General features: G+C 45.8%; 2 protein-coding genes across 2 annotated transcripts; both read left to right on the top strand.

The window, feature by feature from the left end:
• Positions 1 to 4529: 4529 nt before the first annotated feature.
• Positions 4530 to 6279, top strand: LOC119381416 (uncharacterized; the record flags this gene model as incomplete). The annotated part of the gene is given in 2 exon segments (XM_037649249.2): positions 4530 to 5039; positions 5041 to 6279. Coding segments are annotated over 2 exon segments (1749 nt in total), but the record flags the coding sequence as incomplete, so codon positions are not given.
• A 590-nt stretch (positions 6280 to 6869) lies between these two features.
• LOC125757275 (uncharacterized) lies at positions 6870 to 8683 on the top strand. Its single transcript, XM_049412715.1, has 2 exons — positions 6870 to 6901; positions 6969 to 8683. Exon 2 carries the CDS (start codon positions 7020 to 7022, stop codon positions 8262 to 8264), a length of 1245 nt encoding a protein of 414 aa, XP_049268672.1. The 5' UTR covers positions 6870 to 6901; positions 6969 to 7019; the 3' UTR covers positions 8265 to 8683.
• The last annotated feature ends 15772 nt before the right edge of the window (positions 8684 to 24455 follow it).

Raw genomic sequence — 24455 nt, 5'->3', positions numbered from 1 at the left:
ACTGGAGCACCAGGTCATACTCCGTCGCCGTCGCCGCTTCTGTCTTTGGCACCGTGCCCGAACCGGACGCCATAACGGTGCCATCCGCTTGCGCTTCAAGCTGCTCTTGCTCGGCGAAGTATTTGCGCTGCCCCTCGATGCCGAGCGCGCAGAGGAGCGCTGACGCACGTCGATCATCCTCCCAGCCGCTTCCGCCGGCCGCCTTCAGGTGAACCTGGAAAATATTTTTCCATATGTGCCAAGGAATGGGAGGCTTCCCGGGAACGTTGAGGATTCGCAGAGGGCAGCCATGCGTGCCGGTAGCAGTAGGCCTAAGCAGAATGGAAGTGGCGTCCTTCATTAGCCGGAGCAGCAACAAAGCAAATTCAGGCCGACGCACTTGTAGCGTGCAGGAAGCCAAAGCAGCAGCGCGCAGCAGAAATTGTGAGTCGCAGTCGCAGCGTAATGTCACGTACATCGTGCTCTTCCTGGCGTCGCCTGTAGAACCGAGTTCAGTAACTCGTCGCCATGTGAACAGAGCCAACAGAATGAAGAACGCGAGTAATTCGCTTACCCAACACATTCACAACGGCCCGTATCCAGCAGTCTCGCCTTTCCGTTTCGTACGACAGTTGTGGAAATCAGTAAAACGGAACGTTGTTATGCAGGGCTTTACGTCCGTGGCAATTCACAACGCAACAGTAGCTTCGATCGCGGCGTTTCTTTGTAGCGTGCGGAGCGGTCTTGTCTGCTGTTGTTTTCGCCGTCGTTGTGGCGAGTGATCCAGCAAGCACTTTGTGACGGTTCGGTGGCGCGTCCGACTAGCTGAGAGAAGTTCACAGCTCTCTTTCTGAGGATTAAATGCGTAACATTAACCTCAATCGTTGTTTCGTACTCGCTAGTTCGACCTTGTCCCACAGCAAACTGTGCGAGGGAGTGGGTCTTCGCACTACCCAATACTTTTCCGGCAGGTGGCGCCAGGCGCCATGGAAACTCCACAGTGTGACGTCTATAATGAAAATGCTGCTGTTATAGCCACAGCCTAGCAGACGACAAAAGCCGTATCCCCGCCTTTGCGTCACCGCAGCGCCGTTCGCAGAGCCGCCATCGGTGGCGCAGCAGGCCCATACGCCATACATATCGTGCGTTTTCAGTTCGGCGCCGTCGTGGCGACACGGCTCGCCGACGGAGCCGAGGAGGCGCGGCGGCTCCGCCTCCTCTCACAGCCTACTCAGTCTTTTAGAATGCGTTGCGTTGGCTGCGCGGGTTGCGTCAGTTTCATGTCTTGTAGTTTTGTGTTCGAGCGAACTTGCGCATCTTCCGTGGCGGTGAGGCCAGGCCCTCCGTGCTCGCAGTGACGCTTGGAGGTCGGAATATTCATGGAGCTGCGGACACGGACAACGTGCGGCTGTTAACAGTGACTGTACTGCAATCGTGGGTACTAATTATACACCTCTAGCTGTCTGCAGCAGCTCTGCGGTAGTAGGCTGCCAGCATTTTCCAACAGCAGCCTGCTTTTGGGGGCTCCTTAAGTCACTTAATTTGGACTTGCCTCGCCGGTAAGGCGAAAAGCTTGAGACTTTCAACATCGCGCGTTGTTGCGGCCGCCGCCGTGCACTCTTTTCCCTCGTTTATGTTTGTTGTGTTCGTGGTTTGCCTACATCTGCGATGACGTTTGACGTTAACTCTAGAGGCCAGATTTTTAGGCACCAAAAACACGCGTTTTAGGCGCCAGAAATAGCCAGGCAAAACAGCGTTTTAGGCCTCGAATATCTTGAATATAGGCACAATACATTTTTACATAAATTCAAATAATTTCAAACAAAGATATGCCCGGCCCGTACCTACGACAGGAAAGTCAGAAATGTTGTTGTTCATGATGGCACAAAGGCGCCAACGGTTGAACACAGCCATGAAATTGTCCTTTTTCCCGCATGGTTCGCAAAACACGGTCTCTCCTTTTATTGTCTGGCATGGTGAGTCAAGTGTCCACCGTGTAATCAACACACTCCTGGGTCTCTTTCATTTCGGCGTGGCTGAGAAGGGCAGCACAGGAGCAGATGCCCAGACCACAAAAAGACCAGAAGGGAGGGATGTCTCGTATTGGCCGGGGCTAATCGCGTAGGGTCAATTTCTCCCCTCTTGGTTAACACCCCGAAGAGCCCCTCACCAGGTTTGAGCATTTCGAGCTGACAAGTGTGATGGATGCACTGGCTGCTCACGATCACGTCTGCCAAGGTTTGCGATGCTACGCGCTGCGGAAAGACGTGAAATTTCAAACAGAACGCCGTTGCCCTTTTTCCCATAGGCGCGCGCCACCAGATGGAGCGGCTGACGTACAACAATTAAAGTCCCTGGATATTTTTGGGAAAGTACTGTCTTTCTTTCAACCGAGCCGCCACGCCTGGCACCCTCCTCTCCCGCTTTCCACCTCCCCGCTTCACGAGCCGTCGCTCGGAAAACGCGCGCGAACCTCTTTCTTTTTTTGTATGTTTTCATTTTTCGCCGAACCCAGCTCTCGCCACTAACCTATCAAGAATGCCATGTCACACTGATAACGAACGTTGCGCTCGTTATCTCGCGCGACATAGCAGTCTTGATAGGAAAGTGGCGCGAGCCGGGTCATAGGGCCGGCGCCCGCACGGTGGCCGTTTGGGAGAGGTTTGGACACTTGGGCACTTTGGACAGAATATGGAGGAGAGTGTCACTACTTTCGTTATATTAAGGAACTTTAACAACAATGAGTGGTCCTGCGTATTTATTTGGGCACTGACGTCGCTCACCTACGTAGACATTGATGCTCTGACGTCGCTAACAATAGGACATGACGCTGCGAGAAGTAGCCGAGACGACATGTGCAATTTCTTTAATCTGTTCTTTTAATGAATGAACGTAAGCTGAGGGAAAAAATTGACCGCGTATCTGCGTGCTTCGCTGCAAATGTCGTCTAAAGACGATAGAAGAGGCGTTACGTGAGATATGGACGCCATCTGGCAATACATCGGGAAACATGAGTGCTGTGTTGCGGGCTGGTAGTCCCGGCGCAGCGGCAGGCGAAGACCGGCGGTGACCAACGCGACCGGTGGGGACGCCGGCCAGCCCGAACACGCTGTTTGGCGCGATGCGCCGAAGGAGAAGAAACGTCTGCACTCAACGAGTACTCTCCACAAACTCTCTTACTTACACGTCGCCTGGGTAAAACAGGAATGCCAGAGTGGTGCCCCCTGTCATTCGTACAATGCAATACCGAACCGAAACCGAAACACAATATGAGCTTGTGCAGAGGGCACGGAGGAAGACAAATTTCAGGGCAGTCGCATTTTCAGCGCACCTTAAGAAACTAGGGTTGTAACGTTGTAGGGCGAGTAGAGCCAGAAGGACCGTCACGACGAAAACCTGCCTCCTCAGGCGTATTCGCCTGGAACGTTGGTGTGGCTTCGCGTTCCCTCCTCCGCTCATGGCCTTTCCACAAAGCTACTGCCTAAGTATGAAGGCCCCTACCGCGTCCTACGTCAAGCATCCCCAGTTAACTATATGATTGAGCCTGTTCAATAATCTACGGACCGCCGTCGTCGCGGCCGCGAGGCTGTTCACGTCGATCGACTGAAGCCGCATTATGACCCACCAGTTGTAGCTGTTCCTTAGGTCGCCAGGATGGCTCCTTTTCCACGGGGGAGTGATTTGTAACATGGTAGGGCGCAGACAAGAACGCCTGCGAAAGAAGAACACGAAGACGGCTGTTGTTGGCGCTCGCGCTTGCTCGGCTTGGACCGCTGACCGCTTCAGCTGTGTCAATCTTTTAATAAACGCGTTACTGTCTCAACGTTAAACGCATACCATCAAGGTCTTTAAAATTGCGTATCCATGTATTTTCTATTAAAGGAACACACCACCTAATACTTACGTAATGATGTTACGCCTCAGAATGCGTAATATTTACTTTTTGATCGACAACGATCACAAGTATGAACAGCCGTACCAGTTCAAGATGGGTGGGCGGTAAGCAAGTGGTTCAACTTTGGCCGGTTGGCTGAATCGGGTGACGTGCCGACAAACAGAAAGACAGAAATACAGACCAAAATTTCTGCGTTTAAGTTGCCCAAGAAAGACTATCGTCTTTAATATCGTCTTTAATAATAAAACACAGAAACGGAATTTAACAGCGAAGCTGTTAAAGGAGCACTGACACAAAATTTCGAAGTCGAGATAATGAGTGAAATAGATGTATGTTGAGCCGTACACACCGTCTACGAAATATCAAGGGCCAATATGGCCTAGAACATATATAAAATCAATTTTGAAGTGCATGCCGCGCGACTGAGCGAGATGCGAGCGCTTCGCGACGCCGACATCAACGCAGGGGGTGTGTAAACAAACCTACGTCACGAGTTTGTGTTGGCTGGTGGCTGGTTGTGCCCTTGCGCTTGTGTCGTGCTACCTGCCTGCCATTTCTTCCTCCGTGCCTGCGGCTTGGCATGTTCTAGTTGTGTTCTCTTCTGCTGTTCGCTCGTCGTGCCCGTTGGCAGATGTTATGGCCCGCCTACGCTACCATGTGTATATCTCCTAACCAGAGTAGTATGCCTTTGTTCCCAGGCCACCGGTACCTGGGTCCCGGGAATCTACAGCGCAACGGAGCTCCGGTGGACGAGGACGACGGCATAGCCAAGTCGCACGACGAAGCCTACGAGCGGGCCAGGAGCCACGAGGACGTCTTTGCTGCTGATCAGGCATCTGCGGCTCTCTTCTTGAACGACTTTAGACGCACGGGTAACTGGCACTCCGCATTAGGTGCAGTTGGTCTGGGCACGAAGAATATTGTGGAACAATACGTCTTGGGCCGTAGTCTCTATGGAATGCCAGGAGATAGACGGAAACGTGCACATAACGGGGAATCAGATACAGCAGACGCAAAGCGATACCAGCCTGACTCAACTACCGGCGACGCCCAAGGTGCGCAGATGTCGCAGCAGATGCACTCAGACGCCCCCAGCCGTCCAGGCGGAGCAGGAGTTGGAGGTGACGGTGAAAATTCGACAGAGCTCGTTCAGCAGATTTTGCGCTTTACCTCGCGACCACGGAGTGGTCACAGTCTTCCGTGACAGCAAAATACTCACCACATGGGCCTACGCAATGCTGAAGACCAATTTAGTTTATGACACCGAGAAAACGTTTCCAGGAGTTCTGACTAGCCTGTCACGCTTGCCAGTGGACCGGCCGTATCTTTACATTCCTCACGGCACCTACCTTAACCTACCAGCTCACACAAGAGCTGTTAGCTGCTCTGTCAAGGTAACCCCTCATGGTTTACGCACGCCATGGAAGACTGGCTCTTCGGTTGTCCAACCCGTCAACTCTGACATGCTAGTTTATGGCCTTAGCTCCGTCGGACTGAACCACTACTTGGATACCGGCATGTGTCGTGTGAAGAAAGGCGAGACAAACAACCCGATGAAGCCACAGTCCTATTTACCATTTCAGGAGAAGGACCACTCGGATCTGGCTAAGAGCTACTGGGGTCTAAAGATCACACCCGGAAACGAGGATCACGATGGCGATGACGAAAAGAGCATACCTGCGTGCATGGGTGTACCACGTCACAACTTTGCTTACGACTTTATTCACATTAACAAGGCAAGTCCCCGCTTGACCAAGTTCGTAAACCAGTTTCCGTTCAAAGGTCACGTGGGCACACCTATAGTCAACTATGAGTACCAGTTTGGAAGTGACGCATGGCTAAAGATGGGTCCCACTTATAACGCGGGCAACGAGTTGCTAACTCGTACACACCTTGGCCTGCCTGCTGACGTTGTGTCCTACACCACTAGCAACATGTCAAACTACGAATCGTACGAGCAAAAGCCAGATACCAACATCACCATGCGACTTCGACCCGACGATATGCGCACGCGCCACGTGAAGTATTTGGACCCTATGGAAAATACTTACTTCACCCGAGGTTTAAAAACGATGGCGCACTCAACTATTCAACCGAGTTTGAGTTTTGGGGTATTGGCAGTAAGCAAGTCTAACAAGGACGACCCAGGCAGTACTGAAACCTTTCAAGACATTGCCGCCTTTTTTCAAATTGACACAGAACTCGTCGTTCACTCTGACGTTGACACCATAGTTGCCGACAGTGTTACTTTGCCATCGAACGTGGGGCCTTATTTGCGTCACTCCAACGAAAACATCAAAGCAAGTTACAACAGCCTCACACGTCACGGACGTCCAGTCAACCTCGCTCGCACGGAGTCCGAAGTTACCGAACACAAGGCAGAGCTGCAGAAGATTGCGCAAGCGCAAATTAATGCATCAAAAGAAGTTGCTTCAAGAACCCTACGCTCGGTGCCATTTTTCCCACAATAGATCGTTCTGTTTAATAAAAGCAAAATAAAAAAGCACAACTTTTGTTTCGTTTCTTATTTACTTTACAATGCTGCGCCGTTGTCGTTGTCGTCGAAGCCTAAAAAGGGATATTTTTAAATATATATATATATATATATACTTTTTCTGAGTGGAACTACAACGACAACGACATACAAAAAAAAATAAAGCCATGTCGTTGTCGTTGTCGTCGAAGCCTAAAAAGGGATATTTAAATATATATATATATATATACTTTTTCTGAGTGGAACTACAACGACAACGACATACAAGGAAAATACGTGTTTAAAAAGCGCCTTTGTTGTAGAAGAAAAAAAACTCATTTATATTCCACTGAGCGCCATGCAGGAGACGGAGAATAACTAACTAGTTGTCGCGCAATCGTAACTAGTTCTAGACGGGTTTTTACACTAATTTTAAGGGGCTTCCAAGGCCGCCGCGAGGGGTATATAAAGAGGTCTGCAGCAGCTCAGAACTCACAGTCTTCAACAGGCTGTCCACTCAGGAGGACCTCAAGCGGACACTCAAGACGCCTTCGGTAAGACTTTTTTTTTCGGTTAGCTATGCTATATTCTGAAGTCTTGCATTTTTCTGCTTTTTAATAGAGACCATGGCAGAATCACGCAAACGTCAGCTTGACGATCAAGAAACAGAAGATGAGGTACCCCTATATTACCATTTGGAATTATTTTTTGGTGACGCCATCTATATTCCCAGGGACAAACTACAAAGTTATTGGTTCGAGCGACGAGAACAGTACCTATGACATTAATGAAACCCTGGCGGCATTTGCGGAACCTGATCGAGGCGTGGGAGAAGTATCAGATCCAAACATGTCCGAACCAGGAACAGGGGCTGGAGAAGATGGAAAAGGTTTACAACCCCCTCCACGCTGGGCACTGCAGCTACAGTCAATTCCAAAACGAAGAAAGCTTGTGCACGATGTGTTTCCCGCTCGAGACGACGGAGAGGCTGAGACAGTTTGTCACGACATTATCAGAGGATTTGAGCAAGGGCCCACCCAGTACGGAATCGCTGCCGTCGCACTCCACACACGAGGAACTACACTCCCACACGTCCACGTCTTACACGACTGCAGCTGGAGCAACGGCACATGCCGATGTGTTATCTTCGCTGGCTTCGTCAGACGACCAAATCGCTCGTCAATTTGGTCTACAAGCGCCAGTGCATGGGACCTCTACCATCTCGTCAAGTATTTCAATAGTGAGCCCCGAGTATTGGAATACATTAAAATGGGAGGAAATGATTGGGGTCGCGACGTTAGAGATGAAGTTTTGGGACAACTCGAAGGTTCTGGACACGAGCCCGGGCGAGTTTTGGAAATACTGCACCCGAAACTTCCGCATTCAGTTGCATGTGACGACGCCCATGGAGGTCAGACGAGCGGTGGAGACACTGACGAGGTACGCGCAAGAACGGGTGCAAAGTGCCGAAAACGTTCAAAAGGAGCGTCGGAAGAATCCATCTACGAGTGGCTACGCGAAAACCCCGTATCGCCGTTGACAAACATTGTGCGCACCCCCAAGTGGCTGGCAGACCCGGTGTTTCGGTTCATTCGCCTGGACGACAAGCGCCTGCAGCGAGCTATCCAGGTGTTTAATGACGAAATGTGCTCGTACACCACCTTGGACTTTATTGAAATGTACCAGAACACCCAGCCTCTCTTTGATGCCCCACACGGTGACCTCGCTACCTTTTACATGGATGTGCCCGCGTCGTTTGATGCCATGATGGAACTATTAAACTTTCAGTTTAATGGCATCCACGAGGAAGTGTCGGCCTTTGTAAACAACCTATATAGCCTGGTCGAGAAGGCGGTCCCCAAGAAAAACTGTATGGAGATTGTGTCCCCTCCGAGTGCAGGAAAAAACTTTTTTTGACCCCGTTCTTTCCTTTTACATTAACCGCGGTACGATCCGCAACTTTAACCGCTACACTAGCTTTCCGCTTCAGGACACCGTGGGCCGTCGCATCCTGGTGTGGAACGAGCCAAACTGTGAGTCGTCTGCTTTTGATACTGTTAAAAAATTTTTGGTGGTGACGTAGATTCGGTGGCGGTCAAGTACTCGGCTGATCAGACCATTTCCAGGACGCCCGTCATTGTGCTCTCAAACAACGAGGTGTTTCCAGATGACGAGGCCTTCAACCACCGCATGTGGCGCTACAAGTGGCGAGCGTGTCCTCCACTAAAGAAATACGACAAGAAGATCCACCCGATGGCCTTGGTCCTCCTGTTTGATGCTTTTGTACTCGAAGAAACATACGTCGGCACGCGCCAGCTTGATCAATAAACAGCTTTCAACCTAACATCCTGAGTACTTGGTCAATGCTTTGCATTTTCCGACTACACCGACACCGACAAGCGCAAAAAAAGAAGCTTTCGGCTCAATCAGTCTGTTTTTTTATGTCAGTTCAGTCAGTCAGTCAGTCAGTCAGTCAGTCAGTCAGTCAGTCAGTCAGTCAGTCAGTCAGTCAGTGAGTCAGTCAGTCAGTCAGTCAGTCAGTCAGTCAGTCAGTCAGTCAGTCAGTCAGTCAGTCAGTCAGTCAGTTCAGTCAGTCAGTCAGTCAGTCAGTCAGTCAGTCAGTCAGTCAGTCAGTCAGTCAGTCAGTTCAGTCAGTTCAGTTCAGTCAGTTCAGTTCAGTCAGTCAGTTCAGTTCAGTCAGTCAGTTCAGTTCAGTCAGTCAGTCAGTTCAGTCAGTCAGTCAGTCAGTCAGTCAGTCAGTCAGTCAGTTCAGTCAGTCAGTCAGTCAGTCAGTCAGTCAGTCAGTCCAGTCAGTTCAGTCCAGCCAGCCGCAACGGCGCGGTGCCGCAGAACGTCGGCCGTCGCCGCACGCGCGAGAGCTGTCCAACTTGCACGGCAAGCTTCGCCGGCGAGGCATTCGCGCCTCCGAAAAACATGGCAGCACTGCCGAAAGCGGTTGTCGTCCACTTCGAATCTATAAAGTGGCCGCCGTACGCCCTGTAACGTGTAATTTCCGCACTGATGCTTCCATTTGCTTTAGATTCATGTCCTTAAGCTTCGACAGCAATGTATTCGTCCTGATTCAGCGCCGTTTTTGAGAGCCATAGTCAAATAATCGATTCTGTAAGCTTAGCGATTCGAGATGGGCGCTTCCGAATGCTCGGAGGACATATAATACGCGTTTGTTAGTTGTTTCTCATCCTCCATAGCTGGCGCCACTTGACCTGGTTCGGCGCCCACCGCACTCACGCTCGCGCGCTGCCTACGTGACAATTTTGCGTGTTGACGTGGCCAGCTGTCGTAACCCGTCCTCCGGAAGTAGTGCTGCCTAGCTCGGTGCTCTTTGAAACCGAAACTGCGACTGGGCGTTCTAAAAACGTCTCTAAATAAATAACCGTCGCGCACTCGTGCAAACGAGGTTTGCAGCCGTGATAAGTGGATCATAAGCTATCTATTGCAACAAAAAAAACAATGTGCAAAATTTTTGTGTCACTGCTCCTTTAAGGCTAGCTGTAATGTGTGCCGCCTACCAGAAAACGGATATGTGCCTATCAGAAAACTATCACCATAGTGAACGCGTATGTGCCACATAAATTGGGCAAATCCCATCACTGGTCAACTAAACATGAAGAAGGCAACATTTAGCCCAACAAATGGCTGAGAAGCAATGGCGGCGAGCCGATGACCCCGAGTACGTACAATACTAGGGAACATGAAAGGCAACGGCGGCTGCGAGGAGACCCCGAAGCGATGGAAGGCCTACGTCAACAACAACGTGCCCGTAGATCTGAGAGTTGCAAACGCTTGGTTCCAGCGCGAGGTTCTTTCTCGGGAGTTTGGACATCGGTGTCGTGTCTGTGACAGCCTGGTTTAACTCGAACCTTTGTACGCTGAGTACCAACGTAGAAACAACCTAGAGCACCTAGATAAACTTTGCAACGACCTAGAAGAAACCTATAAACAGCATGCATCATCTAGCTAAGGCCTAGAAACAACCTAGAAGCAACCAGATTAGTCTTCAGAATGGTCCAGTTTCGTTGTTTCGAGCCTTTGCTCAGCTTAGCGCAAGCTTCGCCAATTTTTTTATCTTTCTTTTTACTTTTATTCGCAGAGAGATGCCAGACTTATCTGCCGCAGTTCCGCATGCGTTCGTGTTCTCGTCATTGCTGCGTTGTGCCAAAGCCGGCCCCGACAACGCCTGGCACCTTTTTGGTGCCTTTTTGGTGCATCGTCCCTTACAGCAGTTCCAGCAGTGCGACGCGGTGTAACGATATGTGATCCGAGCCAGCCTCTCCAAACGTTTGCGCACTGAGGAGTCCATCCCATAGAAACGAACGCCGAAACGACACAGCTCGTCAACGCGGATGCACGGGGCAAGTGGCAAGGGTTTCAAGAGCGCCTTCTCGCATCATGGTTTCTCGGCTTATAATGAACCAATTTAAAAGTCTTATGGTAAAACGCTCTTCATTGGGCACGCAACAACGCCCTGTGGCTAACTATAATTTCTTTTGCGAGCTCGGAGCGGGTTTTTCAGAAGTAAATTACAAAGAAAACAATAGCCGCGTGTGCATCACACATATTATTTATTTTGATCTAAACCCTCCTTTCTCCTGACGGCACTGCACGATTTCGCATTCGTTATTCACCTTCCCGCGGCTGCACAGAGGGACCTCCTGTTTAGGCATTTATAGGCATTTATAGGCACTTATAGGCATTTAGGCACGAACCCCCAAAATAGGCATTTATAGGCACTGTAAAAACAGTATAAAAGCCCTTTTTAACCTCTAATTCATGCTCACATATCAAAGTAGCCCGATAGGAACGCAAGGAACAAAATAGGCATTTGCCTAAAATCCGGTCTCTAGTTATAATAGAATTGAGTGAGTGTACGTGACTGTGCGAGCTAAGTGCGGTAATTCTATCATATTACTTGTCTGATCTCGACGTAGACGGCGTCCGCGCGCGCTGGGTGTCGTTAGGGTGCTCGAACTCGCATGTGTTTATCTGAGTAGTTAAGGATGGGTTACGTTTGTAAAACAGGCGGGCAGTAACCGCTCACGACGTGCCCCTGACTGCCGGAGGATGCGCTTGGGTGTTGCAATGTGCCGGGCAAAGCCGGACTTATTCTGAAAGCAAATTTTGAAGCAATGTATGAGAAATGAAGTGCTTTCATTCATGCATAGCCAGTGCCTATTGCGAAACGAAGTTGCCGCCTTCTTTTACATGAAAATTTGTTTTGATTGCAAAATTATTTAAAACGAAACACACGTGTCAGATGTGTGTGCAGTAACGGTGTGTTGAACAAAGCGTGGTTTTAATTACAAATAATCAGTGTGTGTATGTGTTGGTCATTCCCTGAATTAACAGCCACACTCGGGGAAACGAAGATGCCGCTATGGTCTGGCGCCTCACCATTCGTGATGGGAAAATCAACAATGGCGTTCGCCCTATCAACGAGGCAGTCGGGCGTACATTTCCTTTGGTTGGACAACACGACGTAGGAAAAGAAGTGAATGGCACCCGTGCACATGCGCCTAAACCAATTTTGTTTGTTGTTTTAAAAAAGGCGCACATCATCTTGTGCTGCAACTTTGTCGCCAAGTGACGTTTTACAAGTTACAAATCTTGATTCCTTACCATGCCTGTTTGCATTTGTTGTTTCGTTGCGAGCCTTCATTATGTCTGTAAACTACTTATTGTGTATGTTTTGCAAACTCTTACTGCAATTCGGTTTTTTCATCGTAATATCATGTTTTCCTTTTCAGATACAATTTTTCGTGGCTGCTTACGCTGAACAAGAGCGACAAGAAAACAAATCACAAGTTTGATGCCTCCAGCCGTCACCAATCTGATTTATTCATAATCATAAGGAATATATGTGGCAACATGATACCTATTTCTGCAGTTTTTTCGCACTATATGACACTATGGACGTCACTGTCACATATTTTAGTTGGCTCTACTCATACAAGCATGTAAATAAGGAATCGCTCAACAGCCTAATTGCAAATCACAAACCATCTTTCCGCGCTCTCTAGATTACTCTGCTGGAAAAGGAGTGATGCTTTGACGAGTTTCATTAAAATAATGCTAAATTGAACCACTCATTTTTTGCAGTCACTGAGTAGAACGGCAAGTATTATTAGACTTGCCTAAAATGAATAATTCACTATTTCCAACAGTACTCGCGCAAAAGTAGAGAATGGATCAATTGATTAGCTTAAACTGGTTGTGGAGTCGCTTGACTTATCAGTGCGTGTCATTTGACCCCCGTAGGAGTGTTACCGGCAAGAGTCGTCTAACTCCCTCATACGTGGTAATGTGATCCTTCGGATAAGAGTCATGCCACTCTTAGAAGACGACGAGGTTGACGAGCGAAACTCTCGTGCGCGTTCGCCTGTGTGGCGTTCTTTCTTCTTCACTACGTCTCATGTTTTCAACAACGCACGAAGACAACATTTCAGAAGTAACGCGCCATGAGGCTCCCTCTTGGCGCGCTTTCTCTTTCGCTGGAAGACAAGACTACAGAGACCCACCCACGAGATAGCCGTTAACTTTGCAGTGGTCGAATGTCTTGAGAAAAGATTGTCGTTCTCTTATGTTTTCTTTACTTGTTGCCTTCTGCAGTTTCCCGCCTACCATGTAAGCCTAGCTGGTTTTATTTCAAGCTTGTAGACGATGTGGAACGGGACACCATACTTACTGCGGTGGACGTTCTCTATATTACCGAGACGTGGAACGCCAAGAGACCGTATATCAAACGATACGTTCCAGTCGTGTGCATCGATGATGCAGACCGTCCTGCAGGTGGTGAGGCCGTATACGTCAAACAAACGGAAAAGCACAAGATCTCAAACTACTACCAACAACACAGAGCCACAACGGTGGATATGCTGCCATCGATTTTGACGGATGTATCATCATGACCATGTACCGTGCACCCAATTTGTCGAGTGGGAATATCAAGACATTCATTGACACGGCATCGTGTAATTATGACAAATACATGAATAGACCATTTGTGTTAGTTGGTGACCTGAATGTCGATATTACCGAAAAGAAGAATGTGTAATTAATACAACATATAGCAGCCAAATATGCTTTCACGTGCACGTCCTTTGATCATATGAAACCAACGACCATCCGAGGGATGCGTATAGACCTGGTATTTTCAAATTTCCAACTGCAACCCGCGCAGGAACCGCTATCCCTTCATTTCACGGACCATAAAGCCGTGATAATGAAGGGACAACGCAAGCCAAGCATCATCCAATTAAGAAAAATAAAAGTTCGATGCTTGTAATATACACACAGTGTTTCTCACTTTTTATATGACGACTGATGGGGCGTTACACAGAAGATTCATGGTTTACCGATGATTTCCTCCGGAGCTTCGCCCCACTCATCATCATTCACCACGTGGATATGCTGTGATTTTTTTTGTAGAGCCGGCGTGAAGCCTAATGTGCGGGTACGAACAAGATATTTTGGTGGTATATATTAGCCGTGTTACTTGGGAAAACCATTAAAGTGTTCGCATGTTGGATTGCCTCAGAGTCGAAATAAAGAAATAAAGAACGCTAGGAATGTATGCACAAAATCGGCTTTCTAAAAAGTGCACTATCGGCAAACGTTTTTTCTTTTTCGGTTATTAGCACTTTTGCGACAACAAAGAACACTGTAGCCACTTGTATGACGACCGTGGAATTTCATGGTACAAACAACACGAAATGAGCGCCATGCAGACTTTGAAATCTCGAGATGACCTGGACATGTTTACGGGAGGAACACCTATTGGGTGGTCTCTGTGACGTGAACCTTAATGTTTGAAGTGAATCATGAAATATCAGTGCACATTTGTAATCGTGACTTCCTATGAGAACTGAATAATTTTTTTAGTTTACAATGTCTTTTTACACAAAGTCCTGTAGACCGGACTAGAGGACCTTAGATACTTCGAATTTATTCCTGATAAAGGAACCTTACCTAGCTTCTTTATTAGGTATTTCACCCGAAGGCCGTGGCTGTCGTATTTCGATGGAGGCATAATGAAGAAGCCCGTGTGCTTTGATTTATGTGCACGTTAAAGAAACCCAGGTGATGGAAACTTCCGGAGCCCTCCACTAACTACGTCATCGTATTATCATATTGTGCTTTTGCGAAGTAAAGCTTCTACAGTTAATAATAATAATAACAAAAATTTTATTATTATTATTATTATTATTATTATTATTATTATTATTATTATTATTATTATTATTATTATTATTATTATTATTATTATTATTATTATTATTATTATGCGAAGTGTGTAAGGGTACGAACACACTAGCGGCGCGGCACTCTCCCGCGCGGCGCGCGCCGCTCGCGAGACGCCGCTTTCTGCTCGTTTTCCCGCTGAGCGGGAAGGATTTCTTCCCGCCGACCCTATCGCTCCCTGCGCCATTTCTGCCGCTGCCGCCCAAGCAAAGCGCCAATCAGCGACCTGCGTGGTAGTCGCCATAGCAACGCACAGGGCTCGTTTTCTTTCTTTTTTTGGCGCCGTCGTTGTGCTGAAAACGTGCGTGCTCCGCTGTTGACATGGACGTCGAAGCTTTTCTCGAAGAAGTTCGGCTGTATCCTTTCCTCTACGATAAGACACTCCCCAACTATAAGGATAAGGAGGAGAAAATGAACCGGTGGGACCTTATTGGAGCCCTGTTTGGACTGACCGTAAGTTGAGTCGTTTGTTGCATGTTGAGAGCGAATGAATTGTATGTGATTGACTGAATCGTGCAGGAATGCAGGCCATGTTGAAGTTCAAAAACATAAGGGACAGGTGAATGAAAATCGTGTCCGGCGTTGAATCGTCAACGAGGAGCGGCGCGCCAGGCAATGCAGGCAAAATAAAGTGGCCCCTGTTTGCCATTATTGATGAGATGCTGAGGCGCACACCCCACTATGCAGAGAAGTGAGTGACCTGCCGTCTCATATTGCAGCGCACGCACGATACCTGTTTCATGTCTGCCAACTCTCTCGATTTTGTTGGGACTCCTGAGTACTGACCGACCCTCCTGCTTGTACGTGGACGGCCCCTAGCTGCCGCGAAAAGAAAGCTTTTTACTAGGGGTGTGCGAATATTCGAAATTTCGAATATTTTTCGAATAGTGTTTGCTATTCGATTCGATTCGCACTGCAATTTTACTATTCGAACTTCCCAAAAACAAATAGTCACCGTTCAATTGAAAATGACCCCTTCAGATTTTCAATATGCTTCACTGCGGCAAAGCTGCCTTTCAAGCTACGGTCGAACTTTGCCAAGACACAGTCGTCTGATTAAAAGTGGTCGCTAGATTTTCAATATGCTCCACCTCATCACACCCCGGTATTGCGGCAAAGCTGCCTTTCAAGCTCTGCTACGGTCGAACTTTGCCAAGAGACAGTCAACATCCGATTGGAAGTGGCCCCTAGATTTTCAATATGCTTCGCCCCATCACACCCCGGTACTGCAGCAAAGCTGCCATTCAAGCTCTGCTACGTTCGCAAATGTATTAACTCAAGAAAACGCTGGTTCCAACATACAGATGAAAGATGTGGCAGAGGTGGGGGCTCAATTAATGCTGTTCTGGACCTGAAATTTGGGCAGGAAGTCCGAAAAATCGGAAGCCGAAGCTTTTTAGCATCCAAAATTTCAGATGTTCTTATATATCGACGTCTACGAGGCAGATTTGGAACTCTGGACTTGAAGGGAGCGCACCCTTGTCCACCACATCAGTTGGGCTTCCACAGAAGTTGAAAGAGGAGGAGAAGCTGAGGAAACGGCATCTTTGCCTATCACGTGTAAAGTGTTGTCAGGAACACTTTGGTTGCGCCAAATCATGTAAACAAATACAATTTGGCCTCTACATTGCCTCATTCTTGAAAAGACAACTATGGAACACCACCCCGCCAGCGCTTCATCAACCTAGCGAAAAGAAACGTTTTCATGTTGCTATCTCATAAGAATATGCTTAGGAATCTTCTCCAACTTTTTTTTCTGCAATTTCGCTTCGAAGTATTCGAAAAATATTCTAGAAATATTCGAGAAATATTCGAAAAATATTCGATTCGATTCGCACTCACACTTCAATATTCGAATTCGCTTCGCACTCAAAATTTTGCTATTCGCACAGCTCTACTTTTTACTACTCACAGACAAGCGTTCCTTTTTTTTTCTTTTCACGTCATACTGCAGCGCACGCTTTCCATGTAGCTGCCGTTTTCACACCGCAGGCCATGAAAAATGCTTTTACGAAGCGTTGCGCGTACATTTATCGATGCGGTGAGGCTTGCTAATAACGGTGAGGGCCCACCAGCTGTCGCGGGACACATCACATATTGTTTCTTATTTGTGAGTGAGTGTTGCGAGCGCCCATACACAGCGCATGATGGAGGGTGCCCTCGATCGCCCACCCATGCTTTAGCGATCGCTTGCTTGGAAATACCAGCTAGCTGTTTGCAGGACAGGATCCCAAGTGTTTTTCTGTCCTATGTATATTCTCTACAGGGATGTAAATGAATCACTTTTGCTTTACTGGCGATAAGTAGACAGCTTACTTCACTCCAAGCATAAGATTTCTATGATTGTCTATAGAACTGTTAAGAAACTGGTCAGGACAGCAAATGTCACTATCTTCGAAGAATCGGCGTGTGACGCCCACGTACCAACTGTATTGTTTTTATTAATCATCATTGTGTCATGATCACAGGTTGGCAAACTTGCTCATGAGTCGACTCAGCAGATTCACTCAGACTGAGCAACGAGCCTGAGTGAGTCCGGTTGAGAAAAATTTTAGTGAGTCCACTTGAGGAAAATTTTGATGAGTCTAGTTCGAGTGAGTCCCAAGGAAGAAATATATTGCATGAGTGAGTCTGAGCAAGCTCCACATTTTTTTCCGACCTATGGTCATAATTAACGTATCTATAATGTTTTCTAACAGAGCTTCTTCGCAAAAAAATCTTTGTATGTACCATGAAGTGTTGTAGCTATATTTGCAGCCATATTTGCCCTACAATTGTAATTGTCCAGCAAGGTTTTGTGATTTAGGTGGTTAAGTCCTTTCAGAAATCCATGGCACGCTGTTTCACTCAACACATTTGGCAGGAATTCATATTGCACTACATGCATGAGTTTAGATTCTGCACGAGAGTTTAGAAGGCTTGTGGAAAAAAATGTGTTCCCAAGTGTTTCATGGACAAGTGATGTCATTAGAAGCAATTATCTCTCCATTGTCATAACCACTTCTAACTACATCAACATGAATGAAAAGAAATTACTAAAACAAAAACAAAATGTCATATTTCATCACGTATGCCAACTATCTTGCATTGATACCGATGCTGCAAATGTTCATTTGCAGGCCTGTAACCAACATGCCAACCTTGCTTCAAGAATGGTAAATATAAAGTTCATCCACTCTTTCTTGCTATCATGAATTAACGTCTTACGTAACGAGAGAAAGTCTTTGCATTTATGCATCTGCAAGAGAGCTATTGTGGTGTGTGTAGGTTGGTGTAAGCTTACACGCTGCACTAGAAGCAGCAGGCCAAGCAACATTGCAACACTTCATTCTCTTACTGTACTTTGCAGCAGTCAACAGACTCCTCCTACTGCACAAGGCATTCTCAACGGAATGTAAGTGCCTCATGTTATGCCATATGTTTTGTCTCCAGGCCTATTTTGCTGTATGTTAACTTTTGGCTCCGAACATGCAGCTATGCCGATGAATGTGAAGATTCACCCAAGTATGACTCTCCGTAAGTAGCTTTTATATTTTTTCACAGTGTTCAACAGCATATCGAAATATAACTGTTTTCTCCACCTTCTAACCTGGGTGTGGTTGGCACTGTTCGTGAGTAAAAGTTTCAGTGCTGGTTGTCTCTATGCAGGACATGTTTCAGCTAACTTGTCTGCAGCTTTAAGAGAACCATCATTGTTCGACAGGCACATGTGAACACTATGTAGTACCTGCTGTTCTCTTGACCCATGATACTAAGACATCACTGTGACAGTTCATAAATTTCAAGGAATGATGTGCAGAAATCTGGAACAATGAATTATGAAAAAGATTTCTGCATACTCCCACACTATATGCCAAAAAATAACATACACACACACGGTTTTCAGTAGTGTTACATATTAATTCTTTCACTTTTTTTATAGAGAAGTATGTTTTGAAGAAGAAAGCACTGAGGGGTAAGTTGTACTACAGTTTTACCTTTTTTTATTTATTTATTCAATCATTACTTCCATCACGCCTCTCTAGTCTTGCTAGCTTCCACTGCTTAGATGTCAAAGGGTACTATTTTTCTGAATGACTCTCTTGTATCCTTTCATGCACCAAAATATAGGAAACTGGGATTCCCCAGTAAGGTTTGTGATCAAACTTTTCCTGGTATCTGCTATTGTGTATGACAGTACACCACAGTACTTTGCCAACACAATAATTTTAATGCTTATGACATGACAAGAGTGAATCTTCCTATGCACTCAGAAAGCTCTTCATATGTAACCTATCTTGCATGAACTGCTATACTTCCATGAATACAGAATCAGTGTTCTGAAAGTATTGTTTCTCATATTCTGAAGGAGTCACTGTGTAAGTCACGGTTTTTTAATTTCCGTGAAGATCTAATCACATGCTTTAGATAGGTGTCGGTCTGTTTTATTCGCACTGAATTCAGCAAGATGTGTTCCTTCTTTCTCAGAATTACAGTTACATGTCGTACCAGGTTCTTGTTCGGCTTCATGCAGTACGCGAGATGTCACTAATTTATCGTTCTTACAGAACTTCGCAGGCTCCGAACAAAAGCAACTGCTCGGCAGTGCCACCTACCAGTCCTGCAGGGTAAGAATGCCGACATGAAATTTGTTTAATTATTCATTTATTTTATTTAGTTATTCAAAGTACAAAGGGGGAGATACACAGGCTAACATATAGGTCTCACGTTTGAAAAATAAAGTAATTCTCTGATTTTGGGAGGAGCTGAAACTTTGAATATTAAAGCTGCTAGGTTTCGATAAAACTAAAAGTATCATGCTTGTGCAAGTAAAAATGTGTGATGGCACGAGAGATAGAAAATGTACCAGAGAAATTATGGTGACAATACACTCACTGGCAGCACACATTTTAATTCTTTTTCAGATTGTACAATTGAATAGAAGCTTGAGCATTCCTTTTCAGTCAACCTGCATGAGGAGCCTCCAATTGTTCTCGTCGGACAGGTGTCACCTGTGCTCCGCTTCCATTGCCTATTTCAGACTGGCAATCATGTGTTTTGAGTAGTGCTGTCAGTGTATGCTTGCATCACATGATTCAAGTTGTGTCGTTTTTATCATTGCGTTGCTAGTACAATTGTACTCTGCAGGCATAATCAAACGCTTACTTGGCAGTGATCAGTTTATCTTTCCCTTTCCTTACCATCCATCTCTCTGTGCCAACATGTAAAACCAAGCTGCCCATACTGTTGCATGTGAGCTTCCTCCCAGCTTTTCCAACCCATGCCCTGTTTGTGTTGTCCTCCAGACCCACCAGGAAGCCCACAGACTGCACACCATCATCTCGGTAGTTACACTCTCCGCATTTCTTGTAAACACTTTCATGGCACTTAGGCATAAGTGTTAATTTATTTGCAGGAAGAGGAAAGCGCGCGGTGAGGACGACATCGATGTGGGCTTAAAGGACCTTCTAGGCAGCTGCGCCACATCTGTTCAAGCAATTGTTAAGAAAAAAGAAAAAGAAGCAGTGCAGCAAGATGAGTGCGACGTAGCAGGGAGCCTAGTAGCTCTGAAGCTCAGGTCATTGCCCAAGCGAAAGCGCTCGGCAGTGCTTTTTGAAATTCACAGGCTCCTCCATGAAGCGGAGCTAGAATGTTTAGATGACTGAGATTGCAACCATTATCACCCTCATGTCGACCAAATCATGACACCTTGAACCTCACTGCAGAGATGTACGTAATTTTAGGGTTACCATGAGAAACAACAGAACCAAGCCAAAGAAGGTACAGGTGAGGTTACGTGCAGTAATTATGATATAAATGTGGAGAAAAAGTGTGTGAAAAGACAACTGACTGCTGGTGAGGTTTCAGTCTGCAACGTTCGAATAAGGCGTCAATGCTCTACCAGTTGAGCTAAGGCAATGGTAGTCTTCTCATCCGCTTTATCGGGTGTATCTGTGCGTTTAAACCTGTCCGTCGCTGTCATGGCTACAAGTGGCGCTGACTAACAATCCCAGGTTTACATGCACAGATACACCTGATAAAGTGGATAGGCCGACAACCACTGTCTTAGCTCAATTGATAGGGCATCAGGCGCCGTAGTCGAAGGTTGCAGGCTCGGTCCTTGCAGACAGCAAGTTGCTTTTTCGTCCACTTTAATTTTTATCTTCACATTTATATCTTAAGTACTACAAATAATGTCCCCTATACTTCCCGTGGCTTGACTGTCTGTTGGTTCTCATTAATGTTTTATGTAACAAAAAAAGAGCTGCTAAATCCCCTTCTTTCTTTCATGAATAGGGTTATAAAGAATGCAGGAATTGAAGAGCTGATGATGCTGTTTTAAGGCTGTCTATAAGTTTTGATAAGGTATCCACACTTATTTGAACTTCAGACATAGGTATAGATCAGATTTAGAGCTGATAGTGACAGTGAAAACAGTCGAGCAGTACTTAGTATCAAGGGCTGTTATGCATTGGTCTGACTTGATTGATTCAACGTTGTCAATAATAAGCGTAACTTGGTGAGTGAGCATAGGCCGGAATGACACTCCAGAATTTTCTGGGATTAGTATGCAGTGCTGTGAGTGAATTGCAAGAATCCAGTTTCTGGCTTCATACAAGTGTCTGACTTGATTGATTCAACGTTGTCAATAATAAGCGTAACTTGGTGAGTGAGCATAGGCCGGAATGACACTCCAGAATTTTCTGGGATTAGTATGCAGTGCTGTGAGTGAATTGCAAGAATCCAGTTTCTGGCTTCATACAGGTCTTCGAGGCGTTGTTTCGCACAATGGTTTTATGATTAACGAGAGCTGCTTGTTCTATGACATTTGTAAAGGTGCTTTTATCTGTGAAGGAGCTTTTTGAGATGCTTTTTAAACCAGGGCCATTTTTGTGTTTTGACAGGATTCGCAGCTATATATTCATTTCTCAAGGTTGTCATATTGTTTTTACAGATTTCCCACTGTGTGTTTGGTATGTTCTGTGAAATTGTTTAAAAAGTGATCCAGTTATTCATTTATAATTCATAGTCTGATTAACTAGTTTCTTCGATGGGGACCTTCTCTGTTTTGTTACACAGATAATTACATGCAGGACACTGATCACTAAGCCCACGTAGAGCCGTAACACTATAGTCAGGTACAGCTTCGGAAGTCTGCAGTGTTTCCTCCTCAAAGGCTACAAGCTTGTACCAATGGGCACGTAATCAAGATTGACGTTATGAGTTGTATGGCTGGTGACCCCGGCTTCAGAGAAGAATGCCAAGTGCATGAGAGAGACTGTTTCTCTAGTGGCAAAGGCGGTCGGCTGCTGCGCTTTGGTCGTCTGGGTGAAGCCTTTGTGGATTTCTGAAGTTGTACTCTACGATAGATATGCTGTGAAGGAAGTTGTTAGTGAGAGATCTAACGTGTTGTCACCATTCATGGGATATGTCACAGCCTGGTGAAGGTTTCTGTGTAATGCTAAGTTAAGGCACCTATTTAGATTGGTTGGATGGTTATCAGTGGAATACTGGTAGAAAAGGCCAATTAATATGAGCATAGCTGTAATCCCCAAAGATGGGCATGGCTGGGAATGTCTGCTTTGTGTTCTCTAATGCATCATGAAGCTCAATACGAGAAACTGGCTGGCTGGAAAACTGTAGCATGTTTTAACATAGACTTCTGGGGGGTTATTGTGCAGGTATGTCCATGTTAGTTCTAGGATGTTGTCATGACAAATGAGGGAAGATAGCAAGTAATTTTTGGTAGGTACTAGTACACCGCTTCTGCTAAGTCTGTCATGGCAGTATAGAACGAAAATGAAGATAGAATTTCTTTATCTCTCGTCATCATTCGGCCAAGTCTCAGTAGTCAGAACGATATCGGCTTATGTATTGGTGACGCAGCTACAGAGGCATTATTAGGTATAACACTACGTGAGTTAATGAACGCAATGTTAAGAAAAACAAAGTTTGATGGCCAGGACCAAAGGCCAAGGCGATACTTATTGAATCACGTCGACAGTTTCCTTCATTTGAGTGGTCAGGCAAGAATGTGATTTATGGCCCGCCTTTTGAAAAAACAAGATTGCTCTTTCACACTGAAGCTGTAAGTTTGGATTAGCGTCTTGAATTGGGCTGGTTGGTACATACCGATCTTGAATTCAGAAACAGTGCTGTAACTCGACGGAGATTAGATGACACAAACACGGCGCTGACTAACTACCATATTTCATTGCGTTTGCACGTTAGCATATACAGGAAAAACACGACATATTGAGGAACACGATATCGCTGTAACAATGCCAACTCACACATTCGACAGATACACAATTTCACTTTTGCGAAGCGATAGTTGTTTCAGCGTAGCCTCACTATCGTTTCGCAAAAATGAAATTATGTATCTTTTCAATGTGTGAGTTGGCATTGTTACAGCGATATCTTGTCCCTGAATATGTTTGTGTTTTTCCTGTATATACTGACGTGCAAATGCAATGAAATATGGTTGTTAGTCAGCGCCGTGTTTGTGTCATCTCGTCTCCGTCCAGTTCCAGCGCTGTTTCTTACTTCAAAATAAATATGTTCGAGTCTGTGATAACCGATGTCCAGTGCAATGTTTTGTATTTATGTGGTCACATTACTGTTTCATTGCTTTATTTGCACTTGTCCAGTCACCTTTATGTTTCAGTGCTCCATGTATTTATGTTCAACAGGCCCAAGCTCACATTCTGTGTAATCACATTTGTGTAATGTTTGCATTTATCCAGTCACATTTACGTTTCAGTGCAATGTTTTGTATTTATCCAGTCGCATTAGTGTTTCAGTGCAGTATTCGTATTTATTCACTCACATTTATGAATAAATTCACGTCATTGTTTTCAATTCAAAATTGAGTTGTGAATTTTTTATCGTGCTGTGAAGGTCAGCCATAGTAATCACAAATAAGCGATTTATATTTATTGGTGGAGCACTCATGAAGACGTCAACCTAGATATGTCACATTCTGACGGCCATGTCAAAGCAATCTGGCAGTGCTACTGATGACATATTTAAGAAATAAGTACCAGCAGACGTGAGTGAACTAATTATACACTTGCTTCATTACTGCCATGTTGAAGTGCTGCTATGCATGTTAGACACAACAACAAAAACGAGCCCTTAAAATTGCCCTTCTTTCTTTCATTCGTAGCAAGGGTCTAGTTATGGCAGACCCCGTGCCTTGAGGTAGTGCACGAGGGATTATTAGTCACTTGCAAGCTCGTAGAAAGATATCTAATGTGCTATGCAACGCCAGAAGGCAGAAAGTGTGTTCCACGCTTGCCTCCCTGGCTGTGAGTGACACTGATTAACACTAAAATGAGCTGCCAGAGCATGGCTAGGCAGTATTAAAGACACAGCTCAAATACTTCTTTGGGATGCATCTGTAGCCTTGTATATAAATAACAGTAAACTGGAAGATACTGTGTTAGGATCTGTACGTCTGGTATGGTAAACGGTATAACATATTAGTGTTATACTGTAGACTCTCAGTAAATAGAGATCGTTTAAATGGAACTGCTGCTTGAATGAAGCAACTGTGTCTACATAAGAATGGAAGCTTGAGTGAGTTGGTATGCGTTGATCTTGGTTGATACAGCGCACACAGGACAACAATGAAGAATAAGAAACACTGGACAGACGCTGACTCGCAACTACATTTTATTGCGAAAAACAAGCATATATATGGCAATTCGAAAGGACGAATATCTAAAACACCACTAAGGCCAATGGGGCAACCTGGTTACAGTGGGGTGGCTAAAGCTAATGTTACGTCGGTATAGTAGGCGTCTTGTTAAAACTTTCACCGATATCCTCCATCAAAAGTGAGCACATGTTTATTTTTCAGAAGAT

This window comes from Rhipicephalus sanguineus, chromosome 2 (assembly GCF_013339695.2).
Source record: "Rhipicephalus sanguineus isolate Rsan-2018 chromosome 2, BIME_Rsan_1.4, whole genome shotgun sequence".
NCBI classification, from domain to species: domain Eukaryota; kingdom Metazoa; phylum Arthropoda; class Arachnida; order Ixodida; family Ixodidae; genus Rhipicephalus; species Rhipicephalus sanguineus.
This window is presented reverse-complemented; position numbering and strand designations above follow the sequence as displayed.